We start from the raw sequence: 24,280 nt of genomic DNA, 5'->3' as shown, positions 1-24,280 counted from the left end.
ATTACAAAAAAAAAAAAAAAAAAAAAACATATTCAAAAGTTAAGACCTCCGACCAACCTTCGTTTAGAGAAAAGGAAGGCCGAATGACGAAAGAATACAGAAGACAGTTAGCTAAGTAACAGTTGAATCGAAGAAGTTTGGGTATTCAACTGGGGGACCGGCTGTTTAATGAGCAACGACTCTAGAATGGGTAGTTAGTGAGGGTTTTGTGTTTGCCCTATGATGCAAAACTCGTCTCCGTCGATACGGGTTTTGCAAACTTTTGCATGATTCTTGATACTCGAATGCTCTGGGATAGAGAGCCTGCTTCCTGTGGGAAAACTTATTCCACGACGAGAATCAATGCAAAAGTTTTGCAAAACCCGTATCGACAGAGACGATTTTTGCGTCATAGGGCCAACGCAAAACCCTCACAAACTACCCATTCTGGAGTCCTTCGTTGCTCATTAAACAGCTGGCCCCTCCAGTCGAATATTCAAAACTATTCGATCCAACTGTTTCTTAGCTAACTGTCTTCTTCTGTTTTCTCTCCTGTCATTCAGTCTTCCTTTCTGAATAAAGATAAGAAGTGAATGAAAATGCCCTTAGTCAACTTATGATTTGATACACACACACACATACACACACACACACACACACACACACACACACACACACACATATATATATATATATATATATATATATATATATATATATTATATATACATACATATAGGGCTGTCTGCTTATATCTTCAATGTTAGTCAAGTCTCTAATTCACCGTGTGTTTCTGAAACTATATTGCTTCTCTTCTAATAAACGATTTATTCCCTTATCGTACTGTGGAAGGTGAGCAGTTCTTCAGACAAGGTATTCGACTTCAGTACCATTTAAACACGCAGAGATACTGGAAGTTCCAAACATCGGTGGCAAATTGCCGATTCCATTGATAATCCTGGACTGAGCTTCGTTTCAACTAGGTAACTGATCTCAGTTAAACCATCGTTGATGAGTAAGAAAGATTTCTCTCTCTCTCTCTCTCTCTCTCTCTCTCTCTCTCTCTCTCAGACGAAGAAACTGATATGCTAAAAAGTTAGGAGACAAATTAGAGGATGCTGTTTTCTCTCGGGGAAAGAGAGCTAATTTCATTTTTACAGTTTTGATTTTTCGTGATGGGTTTGGATCTGAGCTTCAATACCAAAAATAAGCAACGCTTATAAGAACGCAGTTAAGAATGTAACTATTATCGGGCTGTGGTATCTTCAGCAACTCAACATGGTTACGTACTATTGTCGAAAAGTAACGTCAAATAGGATAGACATAGACATAAAAGACAGAAAGACAGATTATACACACACATATATATGTGTGTGTGTATGTATGTATATTTATATACATATATAATGTATGTATGTCGGAAAGGGTAAATGCCACTACGATTACGTGCTACAAAGTGGGCGGAGCTGTACTCTGATTGGACGAGAGAATGAAACCCTTTCCTTGGCGCAGTTGCCTCGCTGAGGTCTCGAGCCGGTGGAGGTGATTTCTTCAGGGTAAGGCTCTGGAAGCAGGTGCACCGCCCGACCAGGTCTTCTTTGTACGTCCTGATTCCTGTTGAGTATAGGCAGTTTCATTTAAAGAGAAGCTCAAAATAACGCTGATCATTACATATGTGATAGCTATTGAGTTACTGAACGCAGTGGTTCCCAAACTTTTTTCTGTCATTTCCCTCTGCACTCAGTTCAACCATCCTTCCCCCTTTATGTGTATGAGGGAAAGAGTAGTTCAAACACACTGTGGCTATTTAATAATTTATTTTTCAAATGCACAATATACTGATAAACATATAGTTACAGAGTAAAGAGGATAGAGAGCGGTAACAACTAACCGCATAGCCATAGAGAGCGTTTAGTAACAAATAGAAGGACTTTTGTTTGCTCTTCTACTTTAGAATTAAATTAGTGAGAAGGGTGATTTTTTTTAGTTAGTAGGTAGTGTAATTATTTCCCCCCTGGTAGCTTAAAATTTTCCCCCGGGGGGAAATTTCCCCCAGTTTGGGAACCACTGTACTAAAATCTGTTACTGACTCCGCAGTGACCTAATTAGTGAAGCAGCAGCAATTCAAATCAAACCGCAATGCAATGCATTTTTGGTATATGAAGGTTAACACCGTCCCTCTGTACCCTTTATCATATAGTTTTTCTTTCGCTTCGTTGCATTCATTTATTTGTTCATTTATCCACATGGAAAATCAAGGATCCTCTCTTACCTACCAACAGACTGTTTGCTTCCGAAGGCTCCGCACCGCTGGCAAGGGATCGCCGTCCTTCAAAATGATGTCGTCGGTTGTGGCGAACACTACTTCCAAATGCCTCAGCTTAGGAGTCATGACGGTGAGTGTCCGAAGCCACATTTCAGGGGAGCAATAGTCATCCTCAGGTCATCTGGCTTCGAGTGCCTTAGTCTGGTTAATAAGCAACGGGACTTTCTTAGTGATGAATCCATGCATGAATTTACTTTTCTCCCTCTATCTCTCACTTTTGATATTCATGACCGTTTCTCACAGTTATAAATGCAATTATATACAAGCTGTCCTGACAAAGTTGAGCTGTGGTTGCCATATTTACGATAATGTTTCAATTTCAAGAAGACAGATTTAGTCCATAAATGTAGCCAAGTGTGCTCATCATCATACATTTTTTCGAGTGGTATGATACAATTGCTCTTCTCTTGCAAAATATACAAATTTCTTATATGACAGAGCTATCAATACTTTTTAGAGAAGACGTTTCCTCTCCACTTTTTCGTTTTTATTTTGTCTTTACAGTGGCTGCCGTACATAGTGGCCGAGACTCGAGACCCAACTAAACCCAGAATCACTGGAACGATGCTGCAGGTCCTGGACATCTTTGTGGAGCGTCTGGGTTTCTGGTGAGTTGTGGCATCTATGATCATCCTCTGTCTTGGACTTTTCTATTGTCAAGTTATTTGTCAATGTCTTGATTCTTTTGTTTCAAAAGGTTTTCAACAGACGTACGTAGACGGCGAGATTCTGATTACCCAAATATTTTGCTATTCCATAAAAATCCGTCTAAATGTCGTGTGTGTATGTATGTAGGTATGAATGCATGTATGTATGTAATGAATTTGATATTAAACGACATTCCCAGAGTAATGTTTGCGAAAATATTACATATATAATATATATATATATATATATATATATATATATATATATTATATGATGCAGATTTTTATTTGAACGGTGTTCGAATTTATTTTCATCACGGGGTGAGCTACAGACCTGGGGGTAAACTGTCCAGTCCTGACCAATTCCAGTATAAGAAACCACGTAAAGATATGCAAAACGCATAGAGTTATCAATGATTTTTAAATTTGAGGGAAAGTACAAAGTGAGGAGGAAATAAGCATTTTTGAGTTTATAATGGTTTCACTATTCGTTTCGACACTTAACAACCAATCTTCATCAGCGTGGTTGTTCATTGTTGCCTAATGTTTAAGTATTTCCTTCTCACTTATATATACCTCTTTTTTTAAGTCTAAATATTACCACCAATATGGGTAGGTGTCCTGTGTTTTCATGGTGTCATTGAGTTTTTTATATATACTTTTTAAATTGTTTATTATTTTACTCAGTCTCAGCCTTGAGAATGCATCATGCGATGGGTTAACACCAAATTCACTCAATCTTGGAATAACTAAACCCGAAGGGGAATTTAGGAGTACTAATCGATTCGTCATCAGGGAGACTCGAACCCTCGAATGGGCACAAATGCCATTTAATATCGAATTCACTTTAGATTGGAAATAACTAACAACCAAGAGAAGTCTACTGATGACTGTTGTATTTAGTGGGGTGGACTGAATTAGATTCTAGGTATAGAATTTGAATTTGATAGAGTATGCACTACAGATGTGTGTATGCGTTTGTGTTTGTGAGAGAGTGTGTATATGTGGTTGTTTTTCTAAAAGAATGAATATAGAATTTGAATTTGACCGAGTATATGCTGCAGATATGTGTTTGTGTTTGTGTGAGAGAGAGTGTGTGTGTGTATGTGTGCTTGTTTGTCTGAAAGAATAGATATAGTCACTGGATGTTGGCAAAATGAAGTAAAATAATAGACAATCTTGTTAAAAAGCTTGCAATCATTCACATAAAAGTACTGGATAAGTGTCAGTAAACAAGGAGAAAACTAAAATATGTATGGGAAAATGCACACTTCAGGAAAGAGATATGACGGATTATCGAGATTTAAGCTTCGATTTTCTAGGAAAAACAAAAAAAAGCTCGATTGACGCCTAGATTCTGCATGAGGATTAGTCATGAACAGTTTTAAAAAGAGGAAATTTCAAGTATTCCCCTTTTTTGAAATCTGACTGCTGATGAAATGGTCATTTGCCTAACTTGACCCGTGTGAGACGATGGAAAACCTACCTTTTGTTTTTTTCATTATTATTCTATACAGAGAAATTCAGCGTACAGTAACCATGTGCATGCGTAGATTGAATCCCGATATGCTGTTACATATAAATATTTTTCCTGCACACGTTTTTAGGTCCTTAAGGAATGTAATCAATTCCGTTAGAAATCAATAAAAAAGCAATGCTTCTATTCGTTATCGGTATTTATTTCAGTAGATAAAACACACGGAAAATTATCTTCTTTAGAAATATAGATACTTTTTTAAACAACACATTTCTGTAATTAGAGACGCAAAAAATGAAAAAGAAAAAAGTTCGCTGAACTCAGTCAAAACGTCTTAGTCTGCTTTTAGATAAAATGAAGAAAATGCAAAATAATTGTACATAATAACCATATGGTTTTTTTCTCGTATGCTCAATTACTCGCACACGTGCAAAATAATCACAGTTAATACAACCCAACAGGCATTTTCCATGCTTTTACTTAAAGAAAAATTTCAGTTGGGTAAGAAAGAAGGAAAAATTCATGCATAAAAATATTTCTTTTCTTGGCAAATGTATGGTAATTGCAATTACCCTTAATTATATATATATATATATATATATATATATATATATATATATATATATATATATATACATATATATATATACATATATATATATATACATATATATATATATATATATATATATATATATATATATACTATGTGTGTGTGTATGTATGTATATATATGATATATATATATATATATATATATATATATATATATATATGTATATATATATATATATATATATATATATATATATATATATATATATATATATATATATATATAACAAGGCTACAAAGTAAACGGAGGGAAGACCTAGTACACCTGTAGAAGTAAAGCCAATCATCAGTTCATACATCATATATATATATATATATATATATATATATATATATATATAGATATATATGTATATAGATATATATATATATATATATATATATATATATATATATATATATTGTATGTATATATATATATATATATATATATATATATATATATACAAGGCTACAAAGTAAACGGAGGGAAGACCTAGTATACCTGTGTAGAAGTAAAGCCAATCATACGTTCAAAAGAAGAATACTTATTATTCCGTGGAAGGTTGACATTTTTACCTCACAATGGCCAGCAGCCAGTACGAAAAAATGATCTTCCCTGTTTCAAAACTAAAATATAGCAGTTGCAAAAAAGTCGCTCTGGTATGTCAGTGTATATATAAATACACAATGTCTATATATATCATGTGTGTGTGTGTTTCTACATAGCATCTAGGTTTTAAAAAGTCAATCTTCCTGCTTTAACCAGTTACAACTTGGTGGCCCCGCGAGAGATCAACGTTGGAGGGAAATTACCCAACGGAACTTGGACAGGACTCATCGGGATGGTCATAAAGAAGGTAGGAGGTGATCACTCTGTTCGTCACGGATGGATCTGTATTTTAGAATATAAGTTTTCGAAATTCTATCATTATTCAGTAAAATAGTTGAAGGACGCGCTTTACAAAAAGACAGGGGAAACAGAAGAGCATCATGGATTTCAATTCGAGGATTGAAATTGACTCACAGATTAACAAAGTGCATTCCTAAGCCACTGCCTCCTACCGCCCAGTAAAACGGCCCTTGCAGTCAAGACCAGTATTTCAAAGCTGAAGACTTTTCAAGGGGAATATAATTAGTTCTTATGGGTTTTCTGAGTGTATCTTTGAATAACATCCTCTAATGAATAAATTGCCCTGGTGTGCAAAGACATTTAAAAACCCCTCTGGTCTTATTTAAACAAGATTCAGGGAGATGAGAGGCTAATTAAAATAAACTTCACTCTCTGTAACGTTGTGTCAACAGACAAAGTTACAAAGTATAGTTTCAATAGTTTCGAAGCCACAACACCCATTTTAATTCAAGGAAACTATGAGTACAATAAGAATTAGCGAGGATAAACAAATATAATGATCACCGAACACAATAGTTTATACATAACTTTATCATTTTACAGTCGTTTTTTAATCACAAGAAGCTTTAACCGTACAAATGTTTTATTCTAACTAATAATTTGCATTGGAATTAGTAAAAAAACGGAATTTGGTCTGCTAAAATGAAACATAATTATTAAATTATTATGGCAACCAACTTGAGGGGAAAAGTTGGACGATTTTATATTTATTAGAACTGATCTCGTTAAGTCTCGTTTTAACTATCTTTCTTGTTGAAATGAATGCACGCTCAGCCGTCTTTTCTTCTCGGTAATTAAGAGACGCAAAAAGCGACTTCATGTTTGCTCATCTGAAGACAAGGTCTTTATCGTTACCCGTCAAGAACAGCACAGGATTTGAAAGGGAAATTGTGTTCTTTGGTTGCTCTCTCTTAACAGTCATGACCCGTCTAGTTACTGGTATAACAGAGCATATATCAATACTTCTTTCTCTCTGTACTTAGTAGTTTGAATTTTAGTCTGGAATTGCATTTAATTATATTGCTATTTTTTAGACAAGCAACATTCGTGATATTATCCAGTCGAGGCATATTAGAAATATACTAGCAAAATATTTTAGCGTTAATCAGTTCTCATTTCCAATGACTGTCAAACTAATACGAAATAGATATAGGATTTTGTTTTACTTCCAGAATAGTTCGGGCTGTTGTTTTAAAGGCAAATATAGAGAGTAAGTTTAGTATCAACGTATTTGCTCTTCATTCTGTTCACATCATTGTCTTCTTCTTTCTCCGCATATTTTCCCACTTCTATGTGGGGTCGATTTTTCTGACAGCTTTCGTCAAACACATCGTCCTCTGACAATCATTTTTCTCTCAGATCTTCTCTAACTACATCCACCCATCCATCCATCCACCCTCGCTCCTTCGGTCTGCCTCTCGCTCCCCACCAGGCACCATTTCCTTCAAAGGGCATCTTGTTTCAAAAGATGTTAAAGTTCACATTCAATGTTCTTAATTCATTTCATGCTTCTCTAATCGTTAAACTGATATCCTAAACTGTTAGGTATTCATAAAAAGTTTCTTAATGAAAATAGAAATCGAAGGTAAAAATTTTAAATCATTTTGTAATATGTCACTTGTTTTGTGTGGTACTTAATTCCAATTAAGATCTTCGTCACTGTTTTCATGTAAAAACAGTGATCCCTCAAATATCCTTCAATGTACCGTAGACATCCTGCTGAGGTCCTTGGATAGAAGAATAACGTACATATTTTTTACTTTCATTTTTTTATCTGGTATGTCAGCAACTTATTTCTTGCCATTCATCTAACAACTTCTGAAAAGATGCCAAACTTTTTATCATATTACCATCTGCCACACAGGTAACATTTACTCTACCGTCTGTTAAAGAGATGTTCTATTCTTCATCCCAGTTTCACCATTAGGGACAAATGTGTCTCATTTCCTATGATAACATTTACAGCAGAGAGCATATTTCTTTCTGTAGTGGTGTGTTGAAAGTTATCTTAAAAACTTTCCACCCTTTATGGAGTTATGGATACATTTTACTTTCTGTGGTTTCATGAGTCTTGAATGGCAATGTTTCGAACCGTTTTTTTACCTCTTGTTTCATTGCTTCCCCTTTTAAATAGGAATTCAATTTTAATAAAGCTACGTCATCTGTTAAAAAGCAGTCATTTCCTTGCCACTCTCATCCTTTATTTAATAATGTTCTACTTAACTACTAGTCCCACATGCTAACTCTGTATCATACAACCCACCCTAATTTTACCATTTGTAAAGAGATATATTTTTTTCTACTACAGTTAGGCGTAACTTTACTATAATTCAAATCTATTATTTATTGTTCTGTAGATATTTCAACCGTTGCTACGAACAACTGGCAAGCAGTCATACATTCTCCAGTGATTTTAGAAGCAGCAACGTCATTATTCTACTTCCACCATCTGCCTAAATTATTTGTAAACTATTATGTCTTGGCACAGTTATACTATTTTTCATTTTAGCTTCTTAATATCTGTTACCAGTTGGGCGCTTCTTACCTTCATTTTAGCCTCCTTATAAAAGTAGCACTTCTTGTATTTAACCAAATATTTACTAATAGGAAAATCTCACACACGGCCGAAAGTTTTATTCTTGTGCAGAAAGCTGCCTATATTTCCACTGTGATTCCATCAGACATTAGAAATTAATCTAAACTCCTCAGGATATTTTGGAAAAAATGGAATGACGCAAAATTAGTCGTTGAAAACACAAGCCTCAGAAGATCCTCATTCTAAAACCAAACCAAACCTCTATTCCTCATCATCCCGCACGGGGTTAGTGCCGTCAGTGCACCTCATGCGATGCACTGTAGGCATTACTTAGGGTTCTTTGCAGCGCCCCTTCGGCGTCTTCCTGAAACCCCTTTCGTTCCTTTTACTGTACCTCCTCTCAAGCCTTTTTAGTCAATTTCCCTTTCAGCGCTGTATGACCTTTGGCCTAAATTCTATGTTGTGTTCTATTCTATTCTATATCTCATTAAGTGATCAAGTTTTCTATTTTTCTTATTTCAAGTCTCTACAACTCAATGTTTATTTTTTCAGAAAATAGACTTCACAGGACAAGCCCTTGGCGTCACCGCCGAGAGAGCCGAGGCGGTCGACATGAGTGAGTTCCTGTACATAGATGAATGGTCAGCTGTGTACAAGAGGCCGGGGATTCAGCCGGATATTGCAGGCTTTGTGAAACCCTTCACGCTGAAGGTACAGGAATTCGAGCATTCCCAACTGGGCGAAATCAGATTGTGGGCTTAAGATATGAAAGGGAAGTTCGTTCAGTCCCATGTAGATTTTCAGTATCTTGGAGCAGCAGAGGGGATTGCGGGAGGGAGCTTTCAAAAAGTAATTCTGACTCACAAGTTAAAATCATAGGATAATCCCACAACTAAGATTAGACTTGTAAAACTATTAGCATTAAGGTTATTGAAGGCTCCATGCAGATACTGATACTATTCAACCCTTTCACGTTGAATAGCTGAAACCAAGGCCTAAAGAATGGTCTGGACCTTTTCGAAAACAGTTTTGTTTTCTCACTCGTCAAGATCTAGCGGTTTTGTTGGCAAAGAAGCTTGCCAGTGAATTCTCATGCATGCCTCATTTGTATAGTGCTTTTGATCAGCTGACAAGAACGGGTCCCAATTTGCACATCAAAGGAAACAATGCGTTTCATTTTCTGTATTGAAAACTTTAAACTCTAAGGTAACGTTAGGCAATAAAGCAAAATATTTACCTTGAACAACGCATGTTTTGGTCTCGGCTGCAAATGAACAGTTTGCCAACATTTTAACTGGTCATGATTTCAAAACAAAAGTTTCTCTCTTCGCGACATGTCATAGAAACAGTACTACCTGACTTAGTGCCAACAACGAGGGACGTAGCTGGTATGATGATATTACTGAACCGTGTAATTCTTGGCAATATTGAAGGTGTTACTAGTCAGATGTTACAAGGCTTAATGAAGCAGCGACCAAAACAGTGCTTGTAGTAATTAAAGAGAATAAAGAGATTGGTACGACTGCGTTCATTGATCAAAGGAATTATCCTTGATGCATTCATATTAAGGATGGTACAAGAGAGGAGGTAATATCTCTCTCTCTCTCTCTCTCTCTCTCTCTCTCGCTCTTCACTACGTCCCGTCTCTCGCATCTCCTCTTCTCTCTCTCTCTCTATCTCTCTCTATATATATTATATTTTATATATATATATATATGTAATAAAAATATATATAGATATATATATATTTATAAAATTATATATATATATATATATATATATATATATATATATATATAATATCAAAGATGGTACAAGAGAGGAAGTAATCTCTCTCTCTCTCCTCCTCTATCTATCTTCTATCTATATATATATATATATATATATATATATATATATATATAATATATATATATATATATATGTGTATATCAAGGATGGTACAAGAGAGGAAGTAATAATCTCTCTCTCTCTCTCTCTCTCTCTCTCTCTTCTCTCTCTCTCTCTCTCTCTCTCTATATATATATATATATATATATACTATATATATATATTATATATATATTATATATATTATATATATATATATACATATATATATATGTGTGTGTGTATGTAAGTATAGCTGTATGTATATGTACTCACGTATATATACGAGACATGACCTAAACTAATTTTAAGGCTGTTTTTATCTGATTGACAAATTTTTTTAAAAATACGTGTTTTATCTGACCTTTTAGAGTGAGAGCTGAATTTTATTTCTTTGGAAGCAAAAAAAAATTCCCTAAAACTAAACATAAAAACAGGGTCATTACCTGCTATCTACAACTGATCTACGTGAGCTGCAATTCGATTCTAAAAGCGAAATTCTGCTGTTCACAGTCGTGGGTGGGAGTCCTTCTCTCGTCGATTGTGGTTCTGCTGACGGCGGTCTTCATCAGGCTGGTCAGCGAAAGGATCATCTACCACGGAGGGTAAGAGCTCCTTTTCTCTTTGTATAAGAATGTTCTTCTCTCCTGCCTTGATTCGTGATCAGTCCCTTTTCATTTTCATCCAAAAGAGTTGAATTTCCATTTGACCAAAGGCCTACGACTCGATATACCTTTTGAATTCGAAAGTTAATTTGACGAATATTTGATCATTTACCTTGCGTTAACATTTACTGTGACCATACTTGGAAAAATCAGGCTCCTAGAAAAAATATGATACATTTAGATTATTTGATACTGTACATCTTACCCGAATATCGGACTATAAATGTATTACATAGACAGACTCCGAGATAAGCACACAGAACTGGTGGAACATTATTACAGGATTGCCTTTTATTATTTCTTTATCTTTTTTCTTGTTTTTTTTTGAGATGACGAAAAATATCCCTAGCTGATATTATTAAAGCTGTAAGGATTGACTGCTCAGCATTCAACATACGTTACAGTGATATCATAAGTCAATATTTACCTTCAACTAAAATTGTATTGATTGTAACTCAGCGAATTGGTTGCATGAATACGATTTGCTCATCATTGTCAGGTCTGACTCTTCCGATCGTGGCGATGTCGACGACGATGAAGGCGGTCGAACTGCTTCAGCCGTGAACGCCCGGGGGAGGAACGGCGGGAGGGAGAATTTCTCAGCTATTCTCTATGATGCCGTCAACTGGACGGTCTCGTCTCTGCTCGGACAAAGTGAGTTAAAATAAATAAATAAATAAATAAATAATTTTTTTTTTAAAGAAGTGCAAATTGTTTTAGCAGTAAAGATCATATTTCACATATTCCTAAAAGTTCTGATTTGGGGATTTACTTTTGCTCATTTTTTTTATTTGCATTTTTTGATTTTAGGAATATTTTTCCTTCAACTAACGATGAAGTCAATGGAAAAAATAAACAGCAGCAACCAGAGTGCGCATTAAAAAGTAGGGGACGTTACGATAACTTTAAGAATGAAAAATGACTCGGAAAGGTCATTGATGGTCAGGTGTCATGTCAATATCCGGTCTTGTAAATATTATGGTACGCACTAAAAACCATAGGAATACCTGTTTTATTTATATTTGACAACTCTATTTTTTCTGCCATATAGTTGCTGAATATTGCAGCATGTTGCAACTATGCTGCATCTGAAACTTTGCAAAAGAGCGCCTCAGGCTTCTGTTTTTCATCTTTACCCATAATTCCGTTTCTATGTAGCGCGTTTCCCAAATTCAACGCTTGACAGTGTAAAATAAATACCAATCGGTGACTACACATTTAGCTTCTTTTTCTGTAGTACCTTATTTCTGTTATTTTGCTTGCTCCAGTTGTTTCTGAACAGAACGAAAATATGCAGTTTGTTCATACTCATAAAGATGGATTTATACAAGAGCAAATAAATTGCTACAGAATTTTTCATCGCACTCTAAGTGCAATACAATAGTATCTTGCAACTCTCATCGAATATTTGTAAGAAACATTTAACTTTATGTTTTTTCCCTTCGAATTCCCCTTCGTCGATATCCCATTGACAGTGCAGCCAAATTATGAAAGCAATAAAGTCTCACACTCAATATTTCTGTACCAGCATTACCAAAGATATCACCTGGCGAAGCTGTTCGAATCTTCAGCGGGCTTTGGCTGCTGGCGTCCATGATATTGTCTACAGTCTACCGTTCCAACCTGAAGGCGATGCTCATCTTGCCCAAGGTCTATCTCCCGTTCAACAACATCGAGGAGTTGGTCAGCTCCCGCCTCCCCGTCTGGACGCCCGTGGACGGCAAGCTGCAGATCACGGCTTTGGTTAGTGTGGTGCTTAGTGCAGGTTTTGATGTGGTGTCAGTCTTCGTGTTTTTGTGAGAGAGCAAACACGACGATTGGAAGCCACCTTCATTTTCTTCTTCGACATTTTAGGAAAAGGGAAATTCTCTCGATCGCTTCGAAGTCGAAGGAAATTTGCAGTCTTGTGCGTCAGGGCGCCAACTCTTTTGACAAGGCGGTCTTGTTACGTCACTTAATAATGACAGTGATGATTTAGAATAAAAAAAAAACAAATTTAAATGGGGAAAAGCGCTAAAATAAGCGTTTTCTGCGCAATGAACTGTAGTTGAAAATATATGTATTCATCATGCGAAATTAGGCACTGGGAAATATGCTCTCCACTGAGGGAGAGAAAGTATTTTTATGTCACACTCTTAGCTTTTGAATGTGAATAGAAGGAAAGGACAGTCAGATTAGATTTTTTTCCTTCAAATATTTTCCTGATGATATGATTATATGTAGTAGGAGTTAGTTGTCAAGCAAATCTTGACGTGTTCAGATTAGGCTTAGAGGAATATTCATTGAATACTACCAACAGAAAAAGTCCCAAAATGGTTGCGAAATAATGGCTAGTGTCTTGAAAATAAAGTGCCTATGCAGATAAAGACTAGGTCCTAAAAACGCATCCTGTTATATCTGCAAGCACCTCGTCACCCCAGTTCCATTACTAAACTAGAATCCTGTTCCCGAATTTTTCTACGATGTGGTCTTTGCTTCGTCACAGGACTACCATAATCTTTCACAGAGCAGAATCTCGTTTTTCTAAAAAAAAAAAAAAAAAAAAAAAAAAAAATATTAATCATGCTTTTATTAAAATGCATTAAAAAGTAGAAAATCATTTTTGAGACATTTTTTTAATTTAAAAAAATATTTTCTATTTCATACTAAAACATATTTTTTTTAGTCCTGTCTAGCCAAAGAAGGTTTGAAAAATCCGAAGAGCTATTCACTTCATACAAATCCTGAGATACTGGGAGAAGTCGCCTTAGGGTCACTAGGGGCCACTGCTGACCTAATGATCATGTAAGGTTGCATTTTCACCAGGAATTAGCAACCATGCTAAATTTCAAGTCCCATGGTCGAAGGGAAGAGGTTAAAACTTGAGTTACAAGACAAAAAAGCGAGCTAACTAAAAACATATATGTAAAAAACTATTTTCGTTGATGGTGGCTTATGAAGAATCTCGTTTTTATGATCTGCGCTTGACACGCATTTTTTTTTTTTTTAATATTAACAGATAACTCGTCGGAATCAGTAGTCCACTAAGTGGTCAGTTACAGAATTTCACTTTTTCCCTTGTTTCCTTCCTCTTCAACAAATACTATATTTGGCTTCCTTCTCCTTGAGCTGCCGAATAACCAGATGACCAGTTACCAGTGTCGTCTGTGAATGAATTAGTCACTCCATGAAAGCAGCACTTTTTTTGTTTAGACACCAATTTGGCACTGTATCCTTTTCAGAATTCCCCCGGTAACACTACCATGGGTCGCCTGGCCAAGCAGTTCGTGTACCCTGAGCCCCCGAAAGGACTGAACTGGCTGCAGAGGTCAATGAGGGCCATGAATCTAGGGGAAATGGTCGTCACGTCTCCTCTGTCAGTAGTAGAACAAACATTCCACTACATATTTTCACTGGTAATCTTATTGATGTTACAAAACATTTTATTAACGTGTAATTGGTTGACTTCTCATTTATTTGTCATTTGATTAGAATTTTTTACTATCTCTTTATATATTCATCTTATTAGTCAGTATCGAGTGCTACCAAACAGCCAGTTTCTCTCAAAATATAAACTCTCACCAATGCATCAGTCTATTTCGAGATTGCTTTCGGAATCAATAGTCTTCATTCTCATTTCCGCTAAACGACTGAATACGCGGTTTCTCATGAACAGGAGAGCTTCAGTACCCAATGGACATTTTTTTTATGGTTCCCCATCTATCTATATGTACTATATACATTGCTTAAAATGGCCATGCTTAAACAAAGCTTAGGAAAAAGAGAACTTTTTGATGTTGAATGATTAGGCACCACTATCTCATATGTATGAACCAACAGCGTATTTTGTTACAAACCTCAGGTGGATATGTGAAATCCAACGCAGTCATTCAACAGATCTTAGAAATAGATGTGATTCATGATTGATCACCAAATTTTGTTTCTTAGGCATTGAAAATAAATAAACAAATAAATAAGTGGCATTGCATATCCTCAGTGCCACGCGTAAGACTGAAAATAGAGCAGATCTCTGATTATACTTTCCTCCTTAGCACGGTCGGTGCCTGAGCTATGCCATGGCTGAGAGATATTTCAAGACATCGATTCTTTGCCTCTTCTTGCCAAAGGGATCACCGTGGACAGACAGACTAAACCCTATGTAAGTCGTTTTCTGATTTTGATTAAAACAGATTTTTGCTTTCTCCTGCTATAGCAACGCTGCTGGATAGTATTGTTAACCGTAAATCTACTAACAAATGTGGTAAATAAGTTTTACAAATTATAGTCTAGCAACCTGAGAGAAAGAGCGAGATATGTGAACTTCAGCACCAAGGGTAGGTTAAAGTACTCTGCTGGGGCCCTAAGAGCAAGAAGATTCCTTTAATTTTTGTTTTTATTTCTTGCAATAGATAGATAGAATATAAAAGTTAGGCCGGAAGGCCAAGCGTTGGTACCTATGAAATCGTTCAAAGCTGAAAGAAAAATTGAGAGAAGAGTTTGAAAAGTGTAAAAGGAGGAAAACCTCAAAGCAGTTGCACTGTAAAACCATTGTGAGAAGAGGTTGGAAAGTAAAATGGAAGAAGGTGTGGGGTGAATTTCGTTTAAGAAGCATTCCTTGCCAACATCCCAACTTTGTAGCAAGTCAGTGCTGTCGTAAACAACTTATATAGTAAATATTTCAATCTGGTATATCACCTAGAATACCATCAGGAACCCGACAGCACTTTTCGCTTTGGAGAGTCAGGCGTTTTTCTGTTTGGTTCGGTTTGAACTAAAGATCGTTATCTTCGATGATGACGGAATTTGTCCGCCGCCGGAGGTGATACGAAGGTGTTGAACAAAAATAAAACTTTGTTGCTAATACTAGAGTTTGCTTTAGTACGTTGATAATTAAAATATATACGACAATGCTAATGCTGATAGATTTATCTCTGCCAACGAATGAAGGAAGAGGTCCTGGTTTTACCTAAGGGCGAATTTTCCAAGAACGAGTGAACCCAATTAGATGACAGTGATTGAAGAAATTCGCCCTTGCAGTGGCTAAACTCTTGCCCTTCCTAGCCTACCAATCGTTCGATTCTCGGCTCGGCCAACGCGGAACCAGAGAAATTTATTTCTGGTGATAGAAATTCATTTTTCGATATAATGTGGTTCGGATCCCACAATAAGTTGTAGGTCCCATTGCTAAGCAACCAATTGGTTCCTAGCCACGTAAAAATATCTAATTCTTCGGGCCAGCCCTAGGAATGCTGTTCATCAGTTCAGTGGTCTGGTAAAATAAAGATATACTTCACTTAACTAGTCTACCCATCATGGAACTCATTACGAATAAAGACTAAACGAATATAGAACAAAACAGAGATCTCTTCTGCCTTACTTTGCTTTCACACTCTAATCTCTATGAAATTTAAGAATGATTGCCTCATCTATCTTGGATTTGCTGTATATACACACATGAAATCAGTACTGATTCATTTTCCTTACTGACGAACAACGAGAAATTTTAAATTTTAAGTTGCCTCTCTTTTGTCTCGGCATTCTACCTATAGGATAAATACTACATGTGAAGTCTATTCTCTGCACGGAAAAATTACGTCTTCAGTATAAAGCTTAATGTTTACTTTAGCTCTCGCAGACATTATTCGCAAGGCCAAAAGTAAGTTACTTGATTTTGTATTTCATGATGGACAGATGTTCCAAGACAGTTCACACACTTTTGTTGATATTTTCCTTTTTCTTTATGATGCCAGTAATATTCGTTACACCACAAACTTTCTTCTTATCCGGTCAGCAAAACTGAACACTTTTAATTTCTTTTTCAACAAGATTTCTTTGTTGAAAATATTTACAAATAAGCAGGTGGTTCAAAATGAAAATGATCGCCAAACTTATTAAAAAGGGCTATGTATTATTTCCTACAATATTCTTTGAATTTTTATTGCGTTATATTTGTTTAGGAAAATGTTTATTTTCTTACGACAAATTTTCTCTATTCTTTAAAGCGTATGTTCTCTAACTCCAAAAGGAAATCAACACAAGGTCTTGTGTTATAAAGAACACTTGTTTATAATCGCATCTAACAAACCAATTGTTTGTCTTAAGCTATTCAGAGATGGGAAACATGGAGAGAACCTTTACTTTTCCTGTCTTACATATCTTCCGACTTTTTTTGACAAAGAAAAGCGGATCTTGATTTAATGATGATAAACTTGTTGCAAACATCTATCTTACAAAAGCGTTGACCTTACCCACTTTTTAAAATGATTTAATGATGATGAACTTGTTGTAAACGATCACCTTAGAAAAACAGACCTTACCCCATTTTTTTAATGATTTAAAGATGATAAACTTATTGCAAAATCCACCTTAGAAAAACATAGACCTTACTCAAAATTTTTTTTAATGATTTATTGATTATAACCTTGTTGTAAACATTCACCTTAGAAAAACATAGACCTTACTCAAATTTTTAATGATTTTTTGATGATAAACTTATTGCAAACATCCATCTTAGAAAAACATAAATCTTACTCAAAATTTTTTAATGATTTATTGATTATAAACTTGTTGTAAACATTCACCTTAGAAAAACATAGACCTTACTCAAATTCTTTAATGATTTTTCTATGATAAACTTGTAAACATCCACCTTAGAGAAACATAGTACTTACCCAATTTTTTCAACTGATTTAATGATGATAAACTTGTTGGAAACATCCAACTGAGAAAAACGTAGACCTTACCCAATTTTATCAAATTACTCGCGCAGAATTGTGAGCCTTCGTGAAGCGGGAATCCTCGACTACATTTACAGACGAGAACTTCGCAATGCGACCGAATGCCTCAAACCGCCGGGATCAAACGTTGATTCTGAACTGCGTCCTTTGGATCTCGATGACTTCTATGGAGTCTTTCTGGTATATGCTGGAGGTAGGCTATAGCGAATCATGCATTCCTGTTACTTCATTTTTCTGTCACTAGTCTATTTAGTACTCATTTCGAGTGTTTGGGTTTTCAGTGCAAAATCAGGTCTAGCCATATCAACATATGTAATATCTGATCATAATAAATGGACAAAAATGATTCAGTATACCAGGTATGTTTTATAATGGGTTTAATCGTTATGATTATTGTGCGTTATATTCAGCTCTTCTTTTTCAGAAAACTCTAAAAAGAATTATTTTATCTCCAGTTAACAAAACATAGGTAAAAATTATATAAACAAGCATTTTGGAATCATTCTCAAAATATGAAGGAAAGCACTGATCCCAAACAGAAAAAAGGGTTAAATATGAACGATTGTAGATTTTTCTTAAAGAAACATTCAACCCAACAATGGTGGGAATAACCAAACTGAGCTCTTAGACCTTTTTTCGTCATGAACTCTGGAGTCCGCCTCACCATAAAAGGGCAAAAAAGTTGGACCAAGAATGATCTGGTTAGCAAGCTCTCTTGATCGAGAGAGATGCAATGTTGCTCGAGGTTAAATTAAACCGACTCAATGACCTTGAGAAAACTTGCGAAATTTAATCTGTTTTAAAGACCCTGCTCTGACTCAACCAAATCACGCGGCAGATCTTCGTAACTTGACCTGCTATACAACTTTAATTATTTCATGTAACTTTCGTCAGAGGAATATAAGTTACCTCTCCACTAACTGCTAACAAAAGTATGGATCAGAAGGCACCCAACAATTACTAAGGACGCAAAGCTTTGCGTTGTATTCCTCGTTTCAAATTTTCTAATACTTTTCTGACTGCCGTGTGGAGCCAGCCTATATAAAGGAGAAATCTGAACACTAAAAGAGAAATGCGTGTGTGTATGTGCGTGTGTGTGTGTGTGTGTTTTGGGCAGAGCTTTTCTTTGTCAATTTTCGCCGAAGGCGATCGTCTTTATAACACTGACTGCTATGATACTGACTTTTTCATGTTTTCTTCACTTCTACTTTCGGTCTTTCTTCAAAATGCTGGATAAGGAAACACACTCGGGGTTTGGTTCCATCGATTTCACTTACAATGTCAGTATCAAAGAAGTCATTGCCACCAAGGCGATCGCCTACAACACACACACACAAATATATATATATATATATATATATATATATATATATATATATATATATATATATATATATTATGTGTGTGCACCTGCGTTTATACATATGCATTTATTCATTTATCTGAGCTGGTAAATGGCAGCATCATGAAATAAATTACCGTGGATGCATGAGAAACTGCAAAGAAATAAAAAGGACTGGAAAACAATCATTCTTAATTTTACAGGAGATTCACAAACAGAAATTGAGAATGAGGTTAGAAATAAAGCAACAGAAAATACACCGGAAAAAAAAAAAGATTAATGATCAAGGAAATCACACGGTAATGAAACGTCAGCTGAATCTCCTCTATGATGGACAGCGTTTTATGATCAATGTAGTCTCCCCAATCTATAAACGATTCAGTGTCTCCGGAAGGCTCTAAGGTCATCATTTGAATATTTTTGATGGAAAATGCTGAATATAGCTTTAAAAAATAATGTCTACAAAAGCGAGAAATGATTCACATTGATAACATACAGTGGGTACAGAATACTATAAAGGTAGATACTATAAAGGTAGAATAAGAGGGGGTTTGTAGAATGTGACTAATCTTGGTCAAATGAATGTAGTAAACATATTTACGCTACTTTAAATGATCGTTTGTTGCAGGTATCTTGGCTGTTTTTGTTTCTTTCCTGGCTGAGCTAATTGTGGGATTCAAGCAAGGAAAGCAAACAACTTTCTCACCAAGTTTCTGCCGAATTCGAGGCGGGAGCAGAACGACTGACCAAAAGAAATGAACACTTTCTCCTGTTAATATATCCACTGCTGGCAAATCGAAGAGACGGGGCTGAAGATGTCATGAATGCTCGGGCTTTTTTCCTTCACTTGACATTCTGGTGAAATAACACATGAAACATGCTGTTCGGAACCTCTGGAAATTCTAATAAAAAAATTACTATACAAGCACAGCACTCTCTTTACTGTCCTCATGGTACATATATATTTCACTGAAGAAACAGGCAACCCATCAAAATTAGATAACAAGAGACTTCCATTTCTTGTTAGATGGACTCAATTACTCAGATTTTACGATCATTTCTACCATCCTACATTCTACGGCAGTAGCTACAAAGGCAATGTTGACTGAATTTGCAAGTGGAAGGGAGATTTTTCGATAACAGAGAGAGAGAGAGAGAGAGAGAGACTCTTTTGTGTTTATTCTTGTTTGCCTATTTTATACACATACTTTTAGAAAGTCTCGAGCAAGTGGTAAAAGACCTGAGTAAAGGAAAAAGATTTTCCAGTCAAAAGTTTATGTAGCATCGTGTAAACTGTTTAAATCAGGAAAAATATTTATACTTACCACAGGCTATAAATATCAGCACGAGAACACCATTTTTACAAAGTGAATATTTAGCCAGAGTGGAGTAAAAGAACTTGACAAAGTTCCTTTAATATAAGCGCGTAGGACTGATAAAACCGAAACCCTATGCGATTTCTTCAGAGAAATTGCCCATCTTTTACGTGAATCCTGACGTACTTCTTATGAATTTATTCGGATCGATTTTAACCTACTCGTATCGTCCAGTATTCTTTTAGCAAATCCTGCATAATTAAGAAAGCTTAATCCTCATACGGTTCTGGGTTGTACTTCATCAACTAATAAGTCAACTTTGTTAGGACGATACGAGTTGGAGTTGCACGAGGTTTCTACTAAACAGAATTAGGTGGTCGGTTCCAGGTTCATCAGCGCTCGCTTCACAAACACAGTTACGGGCACACTATACCATTCGCGTGAGGTGCAGACCTTTTATTTTTAACTTGATACAGTTTTATCCCATCTTACTGCTTATTGCATTATTTCCACTGGAATTCCCCTTTTTTACATTTTAAACGCCTTGAGCTTTACGTTATTCAATAGTACATCAAATTGTTTATTTTAATCCTTAATCATCACCTTTTCTGCAACAAAAACCACCAAAAGTTAAAGACGTTTCTAAACTGATTATTACCAAATATTGTCAATAAATGTATACTTTTTAAGCCTCCTCCTGTCATTTTTTTTTCGACCGAGGTAGTGCTATGTTATTGGCTTTGACAACCAGCGCTTCCCTGGTTAACAAATTCTTTATTTTCAGGGCTAGTGTTTTACATTCACCCAGTTTTCTGTTAGGGGATATCAGGGTCTCTGAACTGAATAAATGTTCGGTGTTTGCCTCCTCCACTCTGCAGGTATCACAAGCCTCGTCTTGTATTTAGGTACACCTGACGTTAGCTTTCAAGTCCAACGTATTCAGCTCGGCTTTCATGATCATGCATGCATCTTTTTTTTTCCAGTTCCCTGATGTACTCATTTTCCCCGAGGTTTTCTATGAGCCTCAACTTCTTCATTTCTTTCCTCTTCTCTTCCAAGGTCTATTCAATATCTTGCTTAATCTTTATCTTTACGTATTTCCTTTTCAATGTCTTTTTGACGTAATCTCGCATTCTATTTGCTTCTGTGCCATATTTATTAGTTATATATACTTACTAAGCTTTTCATCCAGCACAGTCCATATGGGGCTTTTGGTTGATCTTCTATTATCTCTTTAAGTAATCTTTTCTCCTCCGAGTTTATTATGCTAATATGGAACAACATAATTTTCTTGCTCTATTCTGTTGGCTACTGGCCATATGCCTGACTGCGCCATAATTCTCCAGTACAGTGCGTTTTCTTTAGTGCATTCAACTCGTTTTCCGAGATGCTACTCCATGTTTCTGTGTTGGGAAATAATGATGGTACCACTACTGTTTCGTAGATCTTCTTCCTCACTTCTAGTGCCATATTTCCTACTTTCTTAGCATTCCCATTTTTTTCTAATTTCTCTTAGTAGGTACTTTGCCTTTTGATTTCTCGTTTTGATACAAGCTTCCTTTGACCCATTTAGTATGTACTATTCATTCGTATTCTTTTACTCTACTAATTGGGCCATTTTTAAGCTCTGTTAGATTACAAGCACTGCTGGCTTACTGTGCTTAGTATTCAATGTAAATTCCTTAAGCTACTCTAGGCTGCGGCTGGTGCCAATTGCCATTTCTTTCCCTTCTCTCCTGCTGGTGGGGAACATTATGTCACAAACAAATATTAGGGACTATTTCTATATTTCTTGTGATTGTTACGTTCTTTCTGCTTATCTCATTCATTTGATCTGTTACTATTACTGTCTGCCGTTTCCATTCATCCTTCGTATCAACAATACACCTTTCCACCCTATCATCTTCCCTATCACCTTGATGCAGTCCTTTAGGTCTAGTCTATCGAAGCTCTTATAATGCATCCCCGAATCATATATATGTACACTGCTTTGTAGTCAATCAGTGCGTTCAGGGTTAGAATGTGATCAACTGTGGATCTTCCTTTTAGTCCACCACATTGGAACCTGCTTATTTTCTGGTTTGTCATTTCCTTCGTTATTTCAATTCTCACTTTTTCAAAACCCTTCCTTGTTTTCCTATTCTAGTTTGCTGCCTTTTTTGTGCAGTGATAGTATTCCCATTTCTTCCCAGTCATATCCTTCAGTGTCTCCAATTCGGAGTGTCAGGATCTCAGTCATTTTTATACCCAGATTCTTGATTATTTTGCTATTTGTTAATTGTTTGTCTGGGGTATATTTCTCAGTTATTTTTTTTTCCCGAATGTGGACCGCTGGAATTCTTCATTATTTCCTCTTCCGCATATGGATATCCATTTCGGTAAAAGAGGTCAGTGTTCTCGCCATAATTTCTGGGTCGCCGCTTGCTTAACATCAGTGTTTTCAAATGCAGTATCACTTCTTAGCTTTATAGTTACGAGTATATATGTAACAATAATGACATCAAAGGTTGCAGGTACACAATAATATCGCATGTGAGTAAAAGGTCTTCAATGGATAATAAAAGCTTTCGAACCTTACACTAGGTTCATCTTCAGTCAAGTGCATGTGACTGAAGATGAACCTAGTACAATGTTCAAAAGCTTTTATTATCCATTAAAGACCCTATACTCATATGCTATTATTGTGGACCTGCAACCATTGTCATCATTTTCGACACGGAAAATTGTGCCCACAATGACATCAAAACTACTGTCTCCGTATTTTCTCAGAAAAATTGCTTCCACAATGTTGTTAATGTTAAAGCATATGTTTGGATCTAAATAGGTTTCAACGTACTTCATTTCTGGAGTTCGCGTACCAGAATGCGCATGAAAGCTGGCTGTGTTGTAGTAAAGCATTTCCTTGGATCAGAATGCCTTCCCAATTATAATTTTTTATATATAATTTTGCAACTTATACAAATATAAAAACATGGTCATTTTTGGGGGGTTAAAAGAACCAGAAAACCACCTGATGTGTGTATTACTAATGAACGATTGGAAATGAAGGTGAAAAACGAATGAGAAGCTATTCCAAGGTATCATAAAACGTCCTTTGTTAATATGTTGCAGATTTAACACAGAAACTTTAAGATAGATGCTCTATTAAAAAGAAAACATTTACTTTATTAGACAACTCCACGTGGAACCCATACTTTCACTGATAAGAGTCAACAACACAGGCTATAGTTTTGCCTTTTCATGAACAGGAATAGTTCGACTCCATGGCTGTAGGAGATGTGCTGAGTGTCAAATATATATATATATATATATATATATATATATATATATATATATATATATATTATGTGTGTGTGTGTGTGTGTGTGTGTGTGTGTGTGTGTGTGTGTGTAAATAAAATTAAGAGACAGTAATCCAGTGGAAAGCTACTCTCAGTTTTTATAAAACACAAATACACGCGTGCGCCACACACACACACACACACACACACATATCACACACACACACACACACACACACACATATATATATATATATATATATATATATATATATATATATATATATATATGTGTGTGTGTGTGTGTGTGTGTGATGTGTGTGTGTGTGTGTGTGTATATATATATATATGTGTGTGTGTGTGTGTTTGTGTGTGTGTGTGTGTGTGTGTCTGTGTCTGTGTCTGTGTCTGTGTTAATGTTTTATAAACACTGCGAGTGGCTTTCCACTGGATTACTGTATCTTCATTTGATTCCTTTCTGATTTTCTGAAGAGGCTAATTTGTCCTGAAGAAAATACAGGGGAAAAATTATGCACACTAGATATTGTAAAAACCAAAAATAATTGCTCAGTATAGATATACTCCGTAAAATATAAAATTCCATCTGCAGCAGTGTACAG

At 35.8% G+C, this 24,280-nt stretch overlaps 1 protein-coding gene across 1 annotated transcript; it reads left to right on the top strand.

The window, feature by feature from the left end:
• Positions 1 to 2,267: 2,267 nt before the first annotated feature.
• Positions 2,268 to 19,921, top strand: LOC135220706 (glutamate receptor ionotropic, kainate 1-like). Its single transcript, XM_064258117.1, has 11 exons — positions 2,268 to 2,375; positions 2,810 to 2,913; positions 5,793 to 5,883; positions 9,025 to 9,183; positions 10,855 to 10,946; positions 11,506 to 11,660; positions 12,535 to 12,749; positions 14,228 to 14,401; positions 15,038 to 15,144; positions 17,755 to 17,915; positions 19,693 to 19,921. The coding sequence occupies exons 1-11, from the start codon at positions 2,316 to 2,318 to the stop codon at positions 19,821 to 19,823; spliced, it is 1,449 nt and encodes a 482-aa protein (XP_064114187.1). The 5' UTR covers positions 2,268 to 2,315; the 3' UTR covers positions 19,824 to 19,921.
• Positions 19,922 to 24,280: the final 4,359 nt, after the last annotated feature.

This window comes from Macrobrachium nipponense, chromosome 20 (genome assembly GCF_015104395.2).
Source record: "Macrobrachium nipponense isolate FS-2020 chromosome 20, ASM1510439v2, whole genome shotgun sequence".
Taxonomy (NCBI): domain Eukaryota; kingdom Metazoa; phylum Arthropoda; class Malacostraca; order Decapoda; family Palaemonidae; genus Macrobrachium; species Macrobrachium nipponense.
The sequence above is the reverse complement of the archived record's forward strand: the minus strand, read 5'-3'. Positions and strand labels throughout refer to the sequence as shown.

Excerpts from the sequence above, each read along its gene's own strand:
- LOC135220706 (XM_064258117.1), top strand. The coding sequence starts at position 2,316 with ATGATGTCGTCGGTTGTGGCGAACACTACTTCCAAATGCCTCAGCTTA. Across the intron at positions 10,947-11,505 it reads AGGATCATCTACCACGGAGG|GTCTGACTCTTCCGATCGTG; the intron begins GTAAGAGCTCCT and ends CATCATTGTCAG. Across the intron at positions 14,402-15,037 it reads TCCACTACATATTTTCACTG|CACGGTCGGTGCCTGAGCTA; the intron begins GTAATCTTATTG and ends TTTCCTCCTTAG.